Source organism: Carassius auratus, unplaced genomic scaffold, assembly GCF_003368295.1.
Source record: "Carassius auratus strain Wakin unplaced genomic scaffold, ASM336829v1 scaf_tig00002576, whole genome shotgun sequence".
Classification (NCBI taxonomy): Eukaryota; Metazoa; Chordata; class Actinopteri; order Cypriniformes; family Cyprinidae; genus Carassius; species Carassius auratus.
The window spans coordinates 1,818,643-1,839,384 of record NW_020523459.1 but is presented as its reverse complement, the minus strand read 5'-3'; the positions used below and the strand labels follow the sequence as shown (position 1 = coordinate 1,839,384).

Below are 20,742 nucleotides of genomic sequence, written 5' to 3'. Positions count from 1 at the left end.
CACCCACTCCACTTGAGCTATGACCTTTGCATTCCAGAACAATATGCAACCATTAGTGAGGATTAGAGAGGATCACTGGGTCACCCAAACTACAAACCCAATCTTTGCATGAATCTGAATGTCTCTTGCTCTCTTTCTCTCTCCCTCAGCAGACGGGCCCCAGCTGATCGCTGAGACGAGCTTAAGCTTGGCTCATGCCTTCATTGTTCATTCACTCTCAATAGCCAGTTTACAAAGGTCATGACCACAGGATTCTCTAGTCAGACATACATGAAAGCATCACCCTGCATTAGCCTGACAAATCTACTACCAACATCCATTTGTGTTTAAAATGGAATGTATTAGATTGCATAGAAATAATCATAGTGCAGTTTTCTGGGTTTAGCTTAATTTAAGAATCTATTGTGTCTGCTAATAGTGCCTTTTTTGCACTTGTTGTATTCGTTGATTCACTAGTGGCTAATTCACTAAAGGATTTATGCAAATCAGGTAACACCACCAAAATCTCTAGCATTGCTGCACTACTGTGATCCATATACCGGAATCAACTCTTTAAAATGCCACAAACCATCTAGAGGCAATGAAAAGACACTGAATGCATCATTTACATATTTATAATTTACATACAATTACATTTACATATGTTTTTGGTTGACAGTTTTAACCAAACTGACACACCTTCAAGCTATACATTTTTATGGTTTGTATGTTCCCCGGGATTCAAACTCAGGGCCTTGGCATTGCAAGTGCAGAATTGCAGCTTGCATTGGAATTTTAATTTAAAGAAGCAAAATCAAACTTAGATAAATAAATAAATAATGAATCTAAAAATGTGCCGTTAACTAAATTTGAACTAAATAAATACTTCTCTACGCTTCATACTGTACATGTATAGAGTGGAGTGGGGAAAAAACTAATTTCCAAGAATTCATAAAAATCCACTTCCTTTAATTCCATTAATAATTACAGTTCAACTTCCAAATTCAAATTCACCAAAACTTGTGAATTAAAAAAAGAGACCTATTACTGAATTCTTATTTTGCGGTTAAATGGTATTGTGAATTAATTAGATGCAGGTTTTTACACTGAAATGCTGCATACAAGGAGAAAATAGAGAGGGGTGTTTCTAAAAAAAACATGTGGCCTGGGACAAACAATTTTATGGGTGATCCCCTTGCTTTCGAGAGAATTCATAGAGGACCTCAGACAACCTGAACTCCAAATGTAATTGGTCTCAGGACAGTGCCCATAGTTGAACCGTGAAAACGGCTGTGGATCATGTGATGTCTGCAAACAATGACACAGTTACCTCAGTTAACCTCAGATTATTACCCCTCCTGCCCTCACACGCGCGTGTACGCACAGCGCACTTAGGCCTCTTTATCTCTACAAACAGCCAAGCCACACCTCTCAGTTCAAGTGCATTACTACTGAACTGGATGCACACCTGGTAAAGCAACTGTTACAGTTAAGTACAGCCAATCAAAGAGCTTCAGTCTGAAGCGTTTATACATTTTCAATCAGGTCATATATCGTGCTCAATGATTGTCATGCGACCTTAATCACACAGTTTAAATACAAAAGAGAATGAGTGTATATGGAAACTAATCCAGCTGTTTTGCTCAATCAATCTTCACACACATTCATTTAAATGCAGAAAGTTTTATTTTCTTCTGTACTATTGACAATGATGGCCAGTGTGTGTGCATTGAAAAAAACAGGTATGCACAATATATCTGAACCATATTGGTTATTTACTAAATATGTATTTTAGCATATTCATTTCAGCCCATTTTGACAGATTACCTTTGTCGTTATTAAAATTAAATTAATCTTTAAAAACAGAAGAAAAAAAATTATAATATACTGTTCAATGTATGGAAAGATGCAAATTTGATGCATTTTCTTTCCCATTTAATGATTTTGCAATGTATTATTTCTCCATTAGTATAACAGACTTCTGAACTGCCTGAATAAATTATGTTCAACTGATGGCCCTATGATTTCTGTGATGGAGAGAATGTGGACAGAATCACGGAATCCAGTCATAAAAACATAATTCACAATTTACAGCGGATTGGTACGGAATTTGTAAAATTTTGAATTAATTGATCAAAGGTAGGTCATTGCACTTAAATCAAATCACGATATGGTCTAGTATCTGTAAATATTAAGCTGCAGAAGTTGATTTAAAAATGAATCCTCCATGTTTTGCATGTCATTGTTAATGAAAGGCGCAGACGCTTGGTTTCATATTTAACTACACACGCTGAAGCGCACGTTATGCTTGTGGTGTTTTTTTGTTTTTTTTAATGCTTGCGGAATTTTCAGCATCTGCTGTCTCACCAAATGACATAATAAACACATTAACAACATATCCAGAACTGCTCTGAGAATCACTTCATGAGCATCTGTACATTTGATTTGAGTAAAACTTGCGTCATATCACATAAACAGAACTGTAAAGGTATTCACAGCAACCCGTCAAAATAAAAGTCTGGTTTCAATTTGAAGACATTTTTCAGTAGAATGTACATAGCCTACTACTAGTACTAAAATGAGACATTTTAAAGGAATAATCAGACAACAGTTCTTCCATGTTTTAATGTTAATAGTAAATCTCCTTTGTTGGTCAAAAAATAAAACTTGCTTAATTTTCATTCATTAAAAGATCAATGAAATAAATTTTTTATGCCTTCATTTGATAACCGTACAGACGTACAGCATGTACAAAGCAACCTCAAATAAGATCAAATATTCACCTTTCAAATAACAGCCAGACCTATAGACAAACATGCTGATTTTACATTTTCCAACCATAAAACAACAGAACAGTAGAAAAACAAAAGCTCAGCATATACAAGAATATTAATTATGGATGAGTATAGACAACCAAATATGATCACATGTAGATCAGAGAAACTCAAACGCTTCGGAGCAGGACCATGTGCAACAATACAAAAGCCTTTCAAATGTAAAACAAAAGATTTGAACAAAAAAAAGAAAAAAAGTTTGTTTGCCAATTTACCCAATAATCATTTGCTATGCCCCTATTATAACATATCAAACAAGCCTTAGTTTTTTTCTCAAATTAAAGTTGAGTGTGTTTAGATTACCCACAAGAAAATAAATTACCTACAAAGACAGAAAAGCAGGGCACTTATATTAGTGACATATGGTACCCAGAGGGGACGTGGTATTTTTTTGCCCTTTTCTAAAACTTTAAATAAACACTGAGAAGTGCACACCATGGATAAATCTACGTCTGCCCTCATTACCAATGAACATTCAAAACATCAGTAAAACCTTTTGCAGTATCCACAGTTTTTTAATCACGCAATTAAATAAATTATTTAACAACAAAGGCACTTTTGCAGTTTGCACTGCCACACATCCTTTTATTTGCCCATATAAGTAAAATATATATATTACATTTTTAGCACTTTATGAGTACATTTTACTCAATAAATCATTGTTACACGACATTCTGTCAAAGCGTGCCTAAATTAATAACAGTAATTAAAAGAGGCGGGGCTTAGTAAAGATTCAATTGCCCAAATGGAATACACCCCGATATATAGTCACTAATCCAATGCAAACAGCCACTAAAGTATAGGGAAACGGGTGATTTGAATTTACTAAATCAGAGTAATTAATTAGGAAATGATGGCAGAGATGAGGTAGACCCTAATGAGGCCTTTGGTAGCAGAACACGTTGCCTATCTCTCTGTGGGTTTAATTACATTAGCCCTGTAATTGAGTTTAGCTGAGGCTTCAGCTCGCTTTTTGACAGCACGGTCTAATCCTGGAGAATCCTGGGAAAATGAACTGGGTCTTCCCTCACCCTCTGAACCTAGAAATCTTTTGGTCCAAGTGAGTCATGGGAGCACATCGGCTCTGAGTATCCCAAATCAAATTAAATCTACTTCCAAGCAGTATGAATAATTGATCGACTGAAAAGGGGGCAGTTACAGATCATTTCAATTATTTAAGAGTGAGAACAGAATTTTTAGGCTATAGTTAATTCTGATTAGGCCTAGTTGGCTCTTCCGGTAAGGGTGAATGGGTTAATGGTGTGTGTTTTTATTACATGTCCTCACAAAGGAAAACCTTTAAAGACTTGATTTGTCTGATGGACAACATGCACATCTCAAACAGGCTTTCAGTCAGACTCTAAGACCATTAATTGTTCTTGTATCGACTACCTCTTCCAATTAATCCAGATTCCTGTATGCCGTCAGCTAAGATCCATCTTTGTTCTTACTTTGCCTTCTTGCAGAGGAGTCCTAAAGCATCACTGAAAATAGCCGCTTTCACTCATAAAGAAATATGACAGTTTCAATTCTCCATTTTGTGTAAGTAGTGCCATTAGCAAGTACGTCAGTTACACTAAATAAAAAAAATGCCTTTTATAAAGGCTCTATTCACTGCCATTAAAATGTGGCCATTAGTCACAATAAAGTCCAATAATATTTTTACCCACTTTAAAAGTTCCACAAATGGACAAAATTTTGGATAATTTGTTTGAAAAACACAGTTTGACCTGGTTATGCTTCGGACAACTTCATGGTAGTTGAACAGAATGTTCTGATTACATTTTACAGAGTATGCTTACGAATGGCTATTTTGAGAAAATGCCGGTGATATCAAGCAATTTAGTAATTTATAATAAAGACTAACTAAAGACCAAAAAGCACCAATTGGAGTTGCCAAAACATCCACTCCTTTTTTATTTGTTTCTCAGTTTATCATTCCACACATAGAACCCGAATCAATTTCACCTTAAGTTCAGCGTGATATTTGACCGAAACTGGTACTATGCGGATGAATTCTGAAAGAGATGAACTCTGAAAGAGGTGAAAATGTGTCCTCAAGATCAAGGTGAGAATCATTTCTGAGACACGTGGAAACTCTTTGACCTGGGCTCTGAGAGTTCATGAACTCTTGAAGTCAGTGTTTCCCCCCAGCAACAAGAAGTGAGAGGAAGCCAAAACCTGCCTGACCCTTTTCTGACCTTACACTACTCAAAAAAAAAAAAAATGGGTTCATGGTAAAGTGCTTTCTTTCCCCTACTCTCAATACATTTCCTTGCTCATGCTTGCTTGCTTTCTCTCTCGCTCTCCTTGCAGTTACATTCAATTACATAACCAGTTAGCCTGCTAATCTCCATAATCCGAGTCATGCCACAACAGGGCCCTGTACAGAGCTCAAGAACAAAGCCTGCACTAAAATCTCTCTCATCTTCCTCCATGAGAGGCGAGAAGTGGAAAACAATGCTTTTTCAGAAGCTGTACTAAATGTCATTTCTACACTCAGACCTGATAACTTGCCTGTCTACTTTCACAGATGATATGTCTCTTAAAATAGGCCCTTTCTAATTTCTCCTTAAGTCTCACACAGTTAACTGTGAAATGAAATCAAGATTAGAATTTGTATATTTAAATCCATGTTTACTTTTGTTTGAGATGCTCTCTAAAATAAGAATGTCTTTCCAAATTCTACTTGCAACCACTTAACAAATCATGCTCAGGGCTGTGTCATGACAAATTAAAATATATTTAATAAAATGTTGTTAATAATGTATTTAATAAAATAATATTAGGCTTGTTTAAATAATTATGTTTAATGCAAGTATAAATAATTACATTTATATATAAAAAAGGCCCTACTCAAACTTCCTGTTTCATTAGGAAATACTTTGTCAAAACAGCAAAGATAACTGCTCTAGTCAAGCTCGAAATGCATGAAAGGCTTAAACTTTCATAATTTTCAGAAAGGTCTGATGAATCATTCACTCTTTCATTCATAAATTCTTTCCCCAACCTCTGCCATGCCAAGAGCACTAAACCTAGCACTACTGTGAATACTACTGGCTCTGTAACAATTTGCGATCTTTCCTCTTTTGTACGTCAATTTGGATTGAAGTGGCTACTAAATACATAAATGTAAATGGAATGTAAATTTCACACATGCATCTCTCCAAGAAATGTGGCTACAGCAGTCAACAAAAGGAACTGCACATAACCCATTATTAAAAGCAAATGAACAATTAAACAAAAAGTATCATTAAGCATTATCACAGAACTGGTGCTTTGCTCAGAGTACAAGCTGTCTAGAAAAGTGACTGCCCCAATTTCACCATGTAGCAAGCCAGAGTTATATTAGGTCATTGCCAAGTGTTGACGTGTCCTTTTGCTTTCCCAGCACTGTTCTGTTTGGCTCCGATCCTAATTCATAGAGATATCTGTCTAGGCCTGTAGTGTGCAAACACACACACCCACACACATATATTTATCTAAGGCCTATAACCTGTCTCCGCTTTAAGCTTTGACACCTCTGATTCTTTTATCTGTGATGTGTAATGCAGGAATAAAATGCATATGCACAGAGACATCTCAAACCAGAGAAAAAGAGGCCAAAGTGCAAGTCAGGGTGGACTTCAACATCTGCCATGAGACAAAGCAGAGATGAACGGATGTACTATGATCTCGATCTCTCACAGAGGCGGCAAGATTAACTAACAATGATCAAAACGATAAAGTTGGAAGAGAAAGCATTATCAGATTTGACTGAAAAAAAAAACACATTTCCCCAAACAATGTACAATGCACATACTAGGACAACATACTGAATATACACATATATTCACTTAAAATCTTGGGGAGAAATAACATTTTTAAGTAAAATGAGCATTTCTGAGCCATTAGCAGAAATATAGAGACTGTTCAGCTATACCATCAAGCCTTAATTATCAGTCAAACCTTGACAATTCTCCTGCACCCCACTAATACAAATGCTTTCTTTCTCTTTTCTCCTTCCTCGAATTGATCCCATGCAGCAACATTCTTTTCTCCAACGCAGCCCTCAGACTGTGACGAAGTGTTGCTCTGCTGCGTTTTTAAAGCAGCTCCTGCCCTTTATCAAAATAACAAATTGATGTCACTGCATCCCAAAGTGCAAAAGCGGGAATTAATTTACCTATGATTTGACTTTAATATTTCTTTGTTGGAGAAGCACAAGGATTTTTACTCATAGCTGGGCTGCGTGCCTAGAACATGATTGTGGTTCCAGAGAGACTGATCAGGAGACAGAAATTCTAATGTTGCCAATGCCACAAATCCTGTGGGCTATTCTAACAGATTTCCCCATCTATCCATCTCTCTTTGTCTTTGTCTGGACACCAAGAGCTTCTCTCAGCGATGACAGCTATATATGAATTTATACAACATAATTCACTGCATACAGAGTCCAAAAAATAAAATAAAAAAGCTCTTACGCTTACGCAGGAATCACAAAGAGATTCTTATGTTTTGTCCCCTAGACTAAATGAGAAACATTATCTCACGAAGACCGAACTGAAGAGGTTTAGGAGCTTTTAGTGCTGAGATAAGGTGATAAGGTTTAACACGAGTGCAACTGAGAATGTAAAAATGCCACAAGTTTCATTCTATTTGGCAATGCATTGCCACAGGTCATTATTCAATCGCATGTCAGCAAAACAATGAACAATGCATCAGAACCCCAGCGGCATACCTTACAGGTTCTGTTTGCACAGGTTTCTTATTATAACAAGATATCTAGATCATCCTTTTTCCCAAAAGAAGGTGTTTTAATGTGCAGCTATGAGTGGGCTGATGCATGAATCAGAGCTGTCAATAAAATGACTGAACATGCGTGCACGTGCACTGATAAACATTCTCATTATTGCCTTGCCTGAGAACTTGAAAGCCCATCAGAGAGGATACATCAACTCCCTGTAAAATAACACAACCGATTCTGTCATCTCCCGCCCCCTCAACCGACCACACACACACACATATTAATTAACGACAGCTATATGCTCAATCTGTGAAGATAGCATTCCTCTATCAGAATTAAATCTTTCTGATTTTAGACATATCGGAGCTGGGAAAGAACGTGATCTAAAAGCCCAGCTCTACTCCAGGCCATGGACAGGGATCTTGGTCTTTGCAATTAATGTGCAAAAAAATACAAACGCAACAAGAAGTCGCTTATCTTGCAGTATTGGAGAGTCTCCATTACACCACAAGAACTGTGGCATCTTCCTCCAGCTGCGGTCCAGACACACGCACTTATATGGGGTGAAAGCTTGCTCAACCACCCTTTCAAACCATTTGCAACACAGAAGATCCTCTTGATGGATTATGGTTCGTGAGGAATGTGTACAGTGACATGCATCTTTGTGCTTCCATTTAACATGCGGGTAAAGTTTTGAAACATGAGGCGCAGAGACATTATATTCAGTAATATTTACTCCCATTTCTCAAGATCTAAAATAAAAATTGAGTAAATGAAAGAAAAACATTTATTTAAGGGCACTTAAGTTAATGATGCTCAATAAGTCTTTTCCATACCATTAAAAGTTTGTCTGGGTATATGTCTGCACTGCAAACATTCCTTTACCAATGCTGACAAAACATGCATTTGTCCTGCAATGACCCAATGCTGTGTCACGTCACCTAATGTAAGCTGAAACAATAGCACAGATCTCTCAGTGGCATTCAAGCAACAAGACCAGATCTATCCATTCACAATTTATTTGCCTGCATCGTCACAAATGAAGAAATCATATCACGCGGTCTTCCAAAAGTGGCTCTGGAGAGCAGTGGAGAGGTGTAAATCAGGCACAGCAAGCTGCCTGCAGAACTCATGCAAGCAGGCAAGGAAGAGAAGGCCAAGAAAATATCCCCCACATCTGTTCAGACTCAAATACAGAATACGTTAAAGCACAATTTTCTATTTTTTAATGCAATAACTGCAGTTGACGCAAAAGAGAATTATTGAATAATTACACAGCAGAGCTATTTTGGATTGCTACCTCTCTCTCTCTCTCTCTCTCTCTCTCTCTCTATATATATATATATATATATATATATATATATATATATATATATAAAATGCATATACATATACAATTTCAAAAATATATTCTATTATTTAAACAGTATAATTTAAAATATTTGCTCTTTCAATCAGGATGAACTACAGTAAAAAAACAACATACAACGTAGTATTCCTTACATTTGGATAGTAAGAGGCATAACCAAAGAATGTAATCAAGTGTCAGGCTTGTGGCAGAAATCAAATCCGACTAACAAATGTATGACTGGAAAAGCACCACCACAGTAGTGGAGAAGCAGAGGTAGATTTAGAGATTTTTTAAATAAACAGCCCGCTGCACCCTGCCACGCCAGCACTGCTCTTCTTGATCGCCTTCCAGTTGGAAACATTTCTTAAAGCCTTCCCAGCAGAGCTGACTCTGCCAAGAGCAGAGGTTCTTCTGAAAATGACCTACTACTGTGACTCCAAACCCTGGGGCAGAAGACAAAAACTCTCTCCCTGCTGGAGAGAAAAGCAACGGTTCTGCCAGCATCAAAGCCCGTAACATACAGAAGGTAAAAAATACAGATTTAAACATCTGCAAAGGTCAAAAAAACTAAGTTTTCTTGTCAGGTAACGGCATTATGACTGACGTGAAGTATAATTTATATGATCTTTTTCAATGCAGAGGTACTTGTGGAGCAGAACCAAACATATTTTGTCTTTGCATGGTTGATTAATCTGTTCCAGATATTTGAGCTGTTTTTTGTAAGGCTCATTTAAAAAACGAGACTCCAGAGGGTGATTCAGGCACTCATTCTGGACCACATCTCATCTAGTAAACAACAAAAATAAACTTCTTTTCTGCTGTAATACACTGACATGGATGAGAGAGCGAAGCTGCGGGCTCAGGTGGAATCCAAACACATCTTCATAAAGTAAATATTTAGGGTTGCTCACCATTCTCCCCGCAGAGGAACCTGGGTGTGATATGAAATGCAGCCAACCTTCCACAGACATCTCCAGCCCTGGCCACATGAAGTCCTCTACTCACGCCAAGAGCTCAGGCCTTTATAACTGAGGCTACTCTTTGTGCCCAACTCCCCTCCTCTCCTCTCCCCTCCCCTAAAAATCTCCTCGATGTCCTCTAATGAATATCAGCCACTAGGATCAACACATGAAAGCTAATGCTCCACTTAAGATTCTGACCCTTTTTTCCAAACCGCTCCGACACGAATAAGCAGCTGAATGTTTAAAAAAGGTGCAATAAATGCAGGGCGGATGGCAGGCGAGGAAGCGCGGGTGATCAAAACAGCTTAATTAATCTGTTAAATGGGCACATTGGGAGCTGCCGCACTGGGACGCGACAGTGACTGTGCCACTCAGTGCTGTCAGACGAAAGTGGGGCAAGCATTTCTGAGCCGAGCGAAAGAGCAAACACTCTCTCCTGACAAAAAATAAATAAAAATACCCTCAGGCGGGCACACACACGCAGACCGAGAGAGGACCGGTGGATTTATGCTGCGGGGGTGTTCTGGGCCGTTTGAGAGCTCAGTAGCGGCACTTCAAACACAAAGTGCCCGTCCATGGAGAGGGGTGGAGAATATTTCAGTACTCATTACATCAGGACCTAGTTACACTGGCTTGCCATGCACATGTAACTAGTAAAGATGAGCCAAACTTACATACTGAAATGAATCGCAAAAATAAATATCAGACTATGCATGCATTCATTTAGAGAACAAAACATTTATATAAGAAAGTCATTTCAAGCCCAACTGGGAGAAAAAAGGCTCTCAGTACTGGAATATTTTGCACAGAAATATGAAAACTAAAACTCTCATAAAAAACAACAACAACACAGAGCAGCTATCATTTATCAGCAAAGTTTCAGATTTTATAGTATTTTGTCTGTCAACGCATTCGAGTGAGAGTGTTTCCGAAAGGCTCGATGCTTGGATCGCCCTTCTCTTCTTTCCCAGGGGGGACTAATTGCGGCTCTAACGGAATAAATCGATGAGGAATGGGGGCAGGACAGCGTGTTGCCAGCTCAGGAGAATAGTGCCTCTCAGATCTCCCACTGATACTACTCAACACTGTTGGCAAATATGCATCAAACTGGGTCTGTACTAAATACATTTGATCAGTGAGTATCTGGATTTTTTAAAAAAATTATTAATAAAAATAATAAAAGTTATAAATAAATATATATATATATATATATATATATATATATATATATATATATATATATATATATATATATATATATATATATATATATAGGCACACATATATATACAGAATCTAGAATCAGAAAAGTAAAACAAACTAAAAAATTAAATACCAAAAATAAGAAGTACATATATTACATTATATTATATATATATTTTCCACCAGTACTACAATTTGAGGCAGTTGCTGCTCACAGGAGACAGAATTATTGTAATGACAGCATACGGAAAAGGCTCTGAGCTTAAAAGCTGTTTTGTGAAGCGCCTGTGTGCAGCGAAGCTCCAAGCGAAAGGCCCCTCCGGCTGCCAGCGGGACTGCGGTGGAGTCTGGCACATGCCTCATCTGTCCCTCTCACTCTCTCTCTCAGCCCAACACACTCACTCAGACTACGGCCAGAACCTCGGTGCATGCCCTCCCTCGAACGCTGCAGGCTGCTACATCACATTATCCTATCACCTACAACAGAGAGCCCAAAGAGGCAGTGGACATGCCGAGCGGTTACAGAGAAAACCAAAGGCCTCCGCACTGCTGGCTCACAGTTCAGCTTACACAACCCAGATCTGTAATGCTGCGCAGATTATTCCATTTCTAAATATTTATCGCAACCTGTAGATCAAATTTGGTTTATAAATATTAAGGTGGAGCACACTATTATCAACAAGTTTTAAGACTTTACATTTTTCAGCAAAGTATGATAGTTAAACTTTACCTGTATAATTCACTAAAACTAAATTAGGTAAAGTTACACAACTCCAAAACTGGACTATGGTTACTTCATGTTTACACAGAAATATAATGAGTTTACTAATCCAAAGACTGAAACTAGCAACTGTCATAAAGAACCAAAAAACACAGTGTGCATTGAAACATAGCCCCGTAAATTATTTAATAATAAATTCAAGTGCTGGAGGGTGAGGCGTGTATTGTTGCCTGTTTGGACACATTCACCAAGAGCTGAAAAGTTCAATACATATTTGTGGGACTTAAAAGCCCAAATCCCAAAGGTTTTCCAGGCAGTTAATCAAACAAAGTTTGATATGAACTACGAGCTGAATTATACCACAAGATAAACTGCCAAACAAAAAGTTTGACATTTTCAAAATAGCTGCTATTTACAAATTTTTACTGTCAGATTGACAGTTATAACAAACTGTCATTATGTCTGTCAGTAAAATGGGCTTTTTCTGAATCGAGCATATGGAACAACTTTCTTACCGAGCAGAGAACAAAAAAAAATTTCCCTCACAAAAACTTCTTTGTCATCTACAGTTGCTAGTTTGCAACAACGTTTGAGCTGTACTTTTTACATTTGAATTATTATTATTATTATTATTATTATGTAAGTTTCTAAGACAAAAAGTGGACATTGGTTAATCAGGGGAAATTTCCCGGCAACTTTCTCATCCAAGCCAAGGTCAAAGCAATCATCAGCCATCTAAAAACCTAGTGACTCATGTCAATATACAGCAAGGCAATTTGAGACAGTAAAGTGACCTTAAAAACCCTCTGTGCCTGCCTCAGTTCAGACAGCTGACAAAAATACTTTTAAAATACTATCACATTTACTTAAAGCCTAGTCCACTATCACAGTGCATAAAACTCTATTTTAAATTTGATAACTGATTCGGCTATAACAAGTAATATGGGATTTGAAATTAATTGTGATAAATTACAGCCAAAAGGCCGATATCTGGCAAGTCAGTGTTATTCTGTCCAGAATGCTTTTTATCTCTTTTTAAGTGACTGGCTGTTTAAAAATTAAACAGACTAAAAAAAAAATTCAATAGCCAACCTTTTGGTATCATTTCAATTGAAAACTTAGAAGGCACACAAGAAAAGAGCTGAAACCACGGTCAAGTCCGGATTGTATAGATATCATCCCAAATCTCTTTCAGAATACTGTAACTTTATATATTTTGTAACCAATAAAACCGTCAAAGTTTTAACAGTCTTAACACAGAATATAAACATTACTAAAATGCACTCTCTTTTGACGCTATTCATGAACTGAACTAGTCCTGGTGTACATATACAGTATATGTGCTCATATAGGTTAAATATATATATATATATATATATATATATATATATATATATATATATATATATATATATATATATATATTAATCCACTTCAGAGGAAAATACACACTAATAAAGTTTATAATATGAAATAATAAGTTTTTATCTTAACTATGACCATGTAACATTAATCTCTAGTTTATGATTAAAACTGAAGTAATGTCTATGAAGTCTAACGTCTCCTCTACTGCACAGAAACTCCATCTTAAATACAACAATAAACAACGACTTCTATTACCTCTTCAAATTGATTTTCGACTTTGTGTTTACATTGTTAAAGGTCAATAATAGAAACATATAACAACTCAAAAACCTAATATACACTTGAGGATACGGTTTAGTGTTATTTGAATGGATGTTCTATATGCAAAGAGAAGCAGAGTTCTCAGCCCGCCCTTTAACAACTGAAATCTTGTCGCGAATATGGAGCAATTCGTTCAGAAAGACACAAACAAGCACTTTACCTGAGTTAGACAGAGAGGAGAATACATCATGTTGAAAGGGGGGCGCGTGACTTGAAATGTGGCAAAACACCGACAAGTTAGTGGATCATTTTTCACAGTTAATCATGGCAAGCCTCATCATGATTAACACTTCCACCGCCGCCACTTCTGACTTCCACTTCGAGTCCGTTAAATCAAGAGACGCCCGGCAAAGGAGAACGTGCAGACGGTGTACACGTTAGAAACCAAACTTTGCAGGCAGGAAAACGAGTGGGGTGCTGCAATCTGTTCCATTTAGGAAATGGTGGGAGAAAGAATCAAAGAAAGAGAGCATGAAAAAGAGGGAGGAATGAAATGACGTTATGAAAATAGCCCATCCCAACGAAAGTACTTGAAGGAGCAAGAGAGGCTAACCCTGGTTTCCACTGTCCAGGGGCATCCGTTAAGTCCGTGAAATAATAATAATAAAAAGATTATGTGCCTCGGTTTCTGAAACTCATATGGTGCGAAACAAAGTGGTAAACTATATTCTCCCCTGTTCGCCAGTGCGCGCGCACCGCTCGCTCTTCCCGCTCACGCTGATCCTGTTCGGGCGCAGAAACGTTCTGCGCGCTTCACCCGCGCGTGTATTCCAAACAATTTTACTCCAACACGCACCGCTAAAGTAACTTTTAGAGCCAGCCTTGCGCGGACATTGCGTCACAGAGAGCGCACATGCATGTGTCCATTCATGAAAAGGTGTTCTTGAGGCAGATGATTAATGTAAGTTGGGTGCATAAAAAAAATTCAGCCCGCGTAAAAAACTATAACCATAACCTTCATAACTGTACACATAGAATATTTTTTTTGTAAACGAGGGACTGACTTATCTGTCAGTCACTTAAATTCCTGAAACGCGTCTAATTATAAATACATAGGCCTATGAGAATAATATGCATAGTAGTGCACGCATACTGTTTTAGTGAGGCTATTTTCTGTTCTTTTGCATATTTTGATGACCAGAAACTTTATTATAAAGTCACTACAAGAAAATAACGCGCCTCGGTAAGCGTAATCACTAACTGTCATCTACAAGTAGCCTAGCTGATGGTCAGTAGTAGCTACCCAAAAACAAATCTTTTTTTTTTTACCTAACTCCTTGTAGAAATCAAGTTTACTCTGTTGGAGTGATCACACGGAGATCAAATAAACTAGGGTCAATTGACTTTAGTTAAAGTGTAAAACCAGGCAATCTATTAAAACCAACAGTGTAAACAACACCTGTTATTTCTCTTGAATATGCACTGAAGGCACTGTGGCTTGAAAATTGGACAGGGAGAGAGAAGTCTATCACACTACTGGAACACCGTCGTCTCAAAATGACATAATTTTGACATTAAACATATCCATCCAATTGCAAATATTCATTATTAAACTTTTTCTGAAACTGCCACGTTATCATAGGCCAATAATTAAAAAAAGAGAAAGATTTGAGTAAGTTACAGATACAAAACACATTAACATAACAAAACATAACATAATAGCCCTTAAAAAATTAATAAATTAAAAAAATAATAATACTTTTTTTAATATTTTTTTAGTTTTAACTTATTTTACGAACTTGCCGTAAGCGCAAATTAACTGGCAACCGCAGAGAATAACGTCTTCCCTTTAAAGGGCAGACAATCCATTTCTTATTCTCAGAAGAAAAAGTAGGCTACTGTACTTTATCAGATGCCATATCATGGTATTTTATACATAATGCTGAAATCCATGCAGCATTGTATTTATACTCCAAATTATATTCAAGCTTACAAAAGAAAACACTAGTAGCCAAACATTTTTGTAAGTGTATCGAGCTTACATGGCTAAAATATTTCTGTAAACAGCCAACCCAGGTCAAATCCATTTTTGGCACTATCTCGTGAAGCTTGTTTAATTTGTTTTATTCACATATTCAGTTTGCTACAGCCATGCGAAAATGACAAGTAGGCTAATTATATATACAGTTTGTAGCACTTTTTGAAACAATGCCGAACTCCCGGTCGTGACTAAGGCACACGATCTGAGACTTCTGCCGAGGAGGTAGCGCCTCTTTCGGTGTAGATGTCAAATTCATGCCGGCGAGCCTGCGGCCATTTTCTGCTGATCAAACTCTACAGCTGGGCATCTGCCTCTACTGGCTTTAAACTTGAACTTGGTCTAAACAGACGCACGCACACACCTTTTTTTTCTTCGCCTGTCACAGAACTAATAACTTTAATTATGGGAGAAAAGACAAACCGCTTGCTTTCTTAATCACTGCGCGTCTCAAAATAATTCGCAAGCATTTTTAAGCCTTTCCCACAAAACCTTACATTTGGCCGAGAACCAACGAGAAAAGGAGTAACCGGCTGGTAAGAGAGGAAGCAGGGGGGAAACCGAAACACGGCGCCTGTGCGTTGACGATGATCTCATTTGACTTTAAGAGGTGCATAACTCGTGATCTGCCTCGTCTTTAGGTGCAACGACATAATAATGACGATGAAACTGATTTGTTAACGTACCATTTCGAAGCTGAAACTGCCAACCTCCCACCAATAAAAGTTAAAGCTTAGAGGATTTTGTAGTTCTGCAGTTCAACGCTTGGTCATCTCGTCGGAGGCTTTTATAACTCCGTATCCATTTATCGTCGCAAAGAAGTAATCCGTGCTCTTCCGATGGGAGGAATAAACCCGGACACTGACCAAATACAAAACGTCCCACGCGAAGTCTTCGAGCCTCGTCTAATCCGAAATCCTCGTTACAAGGTGCAGAAGGACATCATAAACATTTTACAGTAATGCACTGCTTGCTGCAGAGAGTGCACTGGCTGGAGGTGCTGGCTGTTGTTTTGGTCGTGTATCTTTAATTTACAGTGCTGAATCGTCGGTCTCATAGCTTTGCAGCATTGCACTTGCAGCGTATAGATGTCCTTGTGTATAGAGAGGAATCAATGCCTCGTCTGTTCTTTTGTTTCTTGCAAAACACGAATAGCAACACAGACGGTGTTCTGAGCTCCATACACACATCTTACAGTCCTCGCGGAGAAGGAATTGATGAAATACGTGGGTGGCGTGAGTGTGTGTGTGTGTGTGTGCATGCAGTGTAGCCACTCGTTTAGAAGAACCGTACAGTGTGTGTGTGTGTGTGTATGTATGTATGTATATATATATATATATATATATATATATATATATATATATATATATATATATATATATATATATATGGGTCAGTGACGTATCACAAATTTTTGTCTGAATCAATAAAGTTATTAAGAATGCAATTCATGTAAAATAACTTTAATGCATCCATCAATAGCCTAGGCCTTGCTATATTACGATCATGTCTTTCATTTTTGTTCGGGTAAAATAGAGTAATCCTAAAAATAGCCTACTTGCCAGAGATGCATGAAAATGATTTATAAATAAATCAAATGAAAAAAAAAGAGAAAGACCTATTGTTTGAAAACTTACAAAAAAAAACAGTGTATTCTATTCGAAAGAAAAGTATTTTAGTAGGCTACTTTTGACTTGATGGTTATAGGCCTACTTGAATTTTGTAGAGTTAAAAAAAAATTATAAATTGCATGCAATCAGAACGATAGCTTAGCTACTGCATGTATTTTAAAGTATATTTTCAAAATATTATTTTTTACAGCTTCAGAGATCCTTATTTGTCATTGGCTTATAGTAGTTCAAGGTTAAGAATGTTAAACCGGTTATGACAGAACAAACATTACATGTTCCATTAACTTCAAAACCTGATTTTAGAATCGTGCCAACCCTGTATCCAAGATATAAATAAATAAATGTTTTGAGTGTGTGCGTAAAACTCACGTGTGCGTTTGTTTTGTGTGGGCATTAGTGTCTAGTTTTACACACACACACAAAATAATAAGAAGAATTATTATTATTATTATAAAAAATTTACTTGCTTTGAACAAGTTAAAGGGAACGTTCATACCAGTCTTTGACATGAGAACGTGTCGTATCACTTGAAATTGCGTTTCAACTATTTTAAGTCATCAGGGGCTCAGTCAATTATTGTAGTGTCCTTAAGTGACACCTTACTTTCATTTTAAGTGTCACAGGACGCCTTGGGCATTTCAAAACAGAAATGAACTGACAGTCAAGTAGGCCCACTGTAGCCTACTATTGCGGGTAAGTTTACTGCACATAATGTTTTACGCCTTTAATTTTTCATAAAGGTACACACAGTGGGGTCTCAAAGAGTAAACTTTATTTAATAGAATATTTTAAAGTCGTCGAAGCTTGAGTCTTGCTTTTCTTCTTCCTCGATAAAGCTGCAACAGCTCCCTGAACTCTAAAGCCAAATGTTTAACCTTTCGAGTTCCTCATCAGGCACTGTTCGGTCAGAGCCGAGAATGGTAAAAGCTTCAAGTTTTTCAATTTAATAACATGAATATAAAATAGCGTTTTTTAAAATTAAAATCGAATGGGTCAGTACATTACAGTATTGATCAGTATATAGCAATGATTATGTTCAAAATAATTTAATATGGAGAGTTTAATAAAAAAAGGAAAATGTAGAGCCTAAATGAAATTAGTTTATTTGTATTTTTAAAAGCGCAATTTAAAAATATTTTGGGGCTATTTGCCTTATTAATTTGTCGGTTTCTAAAGCATAATTTACAACAATGAACATTTTTAAGCTAAATTATATAGCCTAAATTTCCTATAGAGGCGCAAATTTTAAATCTTACAGTTGAGATATGAATTAGCTAAATATATATATTCGCCTTTTCTAAATATAGGCTACTGAAAGAAATTTCGGTGCTGATATTCCGGATATATATATATATATATATATATATATATATATATATATATATATATATATATATATATATATATATATATATATATATCGCATGATTTCATCTTCAAACGTTTTAACACATATGAAATACTATCGTGCTGTTACCATAATTTTTTTCCCGAAATAAATGTACCATTATTTAACTTTATTCAGTAATTAAAATAATAACTTTTCATCTGCGTGGTAGAACTCTATAAATCTAAAAACTCTAGAACTCAAATAAATATAGATGCTACTTATGTGCAAATAAGCCCTGTTAAACGATATTTTAAATAGTTTTACCCTTTTCCAACAAGACTTCTCCAATATCCACATGTCCTCGTGTATTTGCTGGCTGGCACTTTTGAATGCAGTCGCGTATTTTGGATCCCTCGGACTTTGGTGGCCTGATTCCTCATGCAAACGCTCTTTTTGTTTCTCCCACAAAATGGCTTCTGAGTAAAAAAATACCTACTTCTGCTCAACTCTCTAAAACATGCAGATTTTGTCCTAAATATTTTCGCTCTATTTAAATGTCTAAAAATTACATTTTAGCTTTTCTTTTTTAAAATATAGGCTACTGAAAGACATTTCGGTGCTGATGGCATAAATAACAATGTAGTTTTAATTTATGCATGCATGAAATGATGACAGAATTGCGGTTATGACTAAGAGCACATAAAATTGAAGTTCTAACTTTACAGCAGGGTCAAAAAACACACAAGGCACATGTACAGGTTTTCACAATCACACACATCCCACGCATAAACTAAAGTTTCAAAAACTGGCTGCCATACACAAATGTATTATCCATCTATTCATTTTTTCACTGTCAAACCTGAAAGCACCTGAAAAACAAAGAAGATGCATTTCATCCAGAGAAGAGATACAATATACTGTACAGGAAACTGCAGGTTTGACTGCCCTGATGTTCAAAATCATCTCTTCAGTTCAGAGTGAATCATGTTTTAGGAAACAAAACATGAAAGTCTAGCCTAATTGCAATGATTTTACTTAAAGCAAAAAAATTCTAATTCTATTCAAGAGTTTTTACTCTATTATTTTAAAATACGTCTGTATAAATAGGCCAGATGCCTATGTAATTTTTTTTTAGATAAACTGCAGATTAACATGTATAAAGTAAAAAACACAGTTTAAAGGAAATATGTGTAATTTGCATAGTTGAGTGATTCTGTCCAAAAATAACCAGTTTTAAAATATACAAATAATTTGAGCTAAAAAATGCACCCATGTATAACATGTGAACTGCAAATGTTGTGGTGTGTTGTTATACCGGAGAGGTAAAATCTCTGGCCTGAACACTTGTACAAATGAAAAGAGCTACATTAAACATTTGATTAAAGAAAAAACAGTCATAAAAGGACTCAACTTCCCCTTCTCTTCCCTCTTTTTCTGTTTGTATCGGGAGAAATCATAAAGTAAACACTCAGAAATTCCACAGCTAAATGAACCGCACAGGTTTATTTAGTTGACAAGTGAGTGTTGATAGATCATATGTCATCTAAACCTAACTCATGAAATGTTTGGGGGAAACATGTTTGCTCTGTTTTAACCTTTTAACTCACCCAAGCACCCAAGTACATAATCTCTGAATAAACAGCCTGCGGGTTAGTAATCGTTCTGACACATAAAAGTGGGCATCCTCAACAGAGCAGACCAAAAACGTCTGTACTGCTGTGTGGAAAACATTCCAAAGCCAATGCAGAGGTTTACCAAAAAATATTTCATCTGATTCTTTTATTTTGATTGATCCTGATTCTATATCTATATCTAAAACCATTTAAGCCATATACAATTTATATGATATACAGTACCTATTAAATTATGAATGGCACCTTTTTAATTTCAAAGGAATCATGAATTATGTGAGTATACTGATTTAGCTATATTGTAGCTAACAGATAAGGTACCTAGTTGATTGTAGCTAACAGATAAGGTATCAAGTGTAAAAAGACTGTACAGAGAGTACTGGGTATCAATTACTGGCACTATCAAGTGTTCTCTACAGTTCATACTACAGTGTCATACTCCTGCTAGTGGTGAGATGGAAATACTGCAGTATATCACGAATAAAGTGTGGATTTGTTGAAGCTTAAAGATACATCTTAGCAACAATACTTTCAATGTATCAATGTAATACCAGTCTAAATTACCGTCTAATGGCTGGATAATTTTCTGTTTAACTGCTGCTTGAGTGCAAGTGCTTTGCAGATTTAATATGTCAAATATATTTGTATTCTCTTCCCCCCTCAAATTGCATCATTGAAGTAACAGTAAGACTCTTAGCACATGTGGACTT

At 36.6% G+C, this 20,742-nt stretch overlaps 1 protein-coding gene across 8 annotated transcripts in view; it reads right to left on the bottom strand.

Moving 5' to 3' along the window:
* The window catches only part of LOC113069923 (nuclear factor 1 C-type-like), an 87,718-nt gene extending 71,030 nt beyond the window's left edge, over positions 1-16,688 (bottom strand). For 2 of the 8 annotated variants that reach the window (XM_026243046.1, XM_026243053.1), the window contains exon 1: positions 9,802-9,939. In XM_026243046.1, the coding sequence (XP_026098831.1) occupies positions 9,802-9,879 (78 nt within the window). In that variant the 5' untranslated portion in view covers positions 9,880-9,939. Of the gene's footprint in view, positions 1-9,801; positions 9,942-13,622; positions 15,042-16,126 lie in introns of those variants that run through there. The other 6 variants (XM_026243049.1, XM_026243048.1, XM_026243050.1 and 3 more) reach the window with 6 other exon arrangements.
* Positions 16,689-20,742: the final 4,054 nt, after the last annotated feature.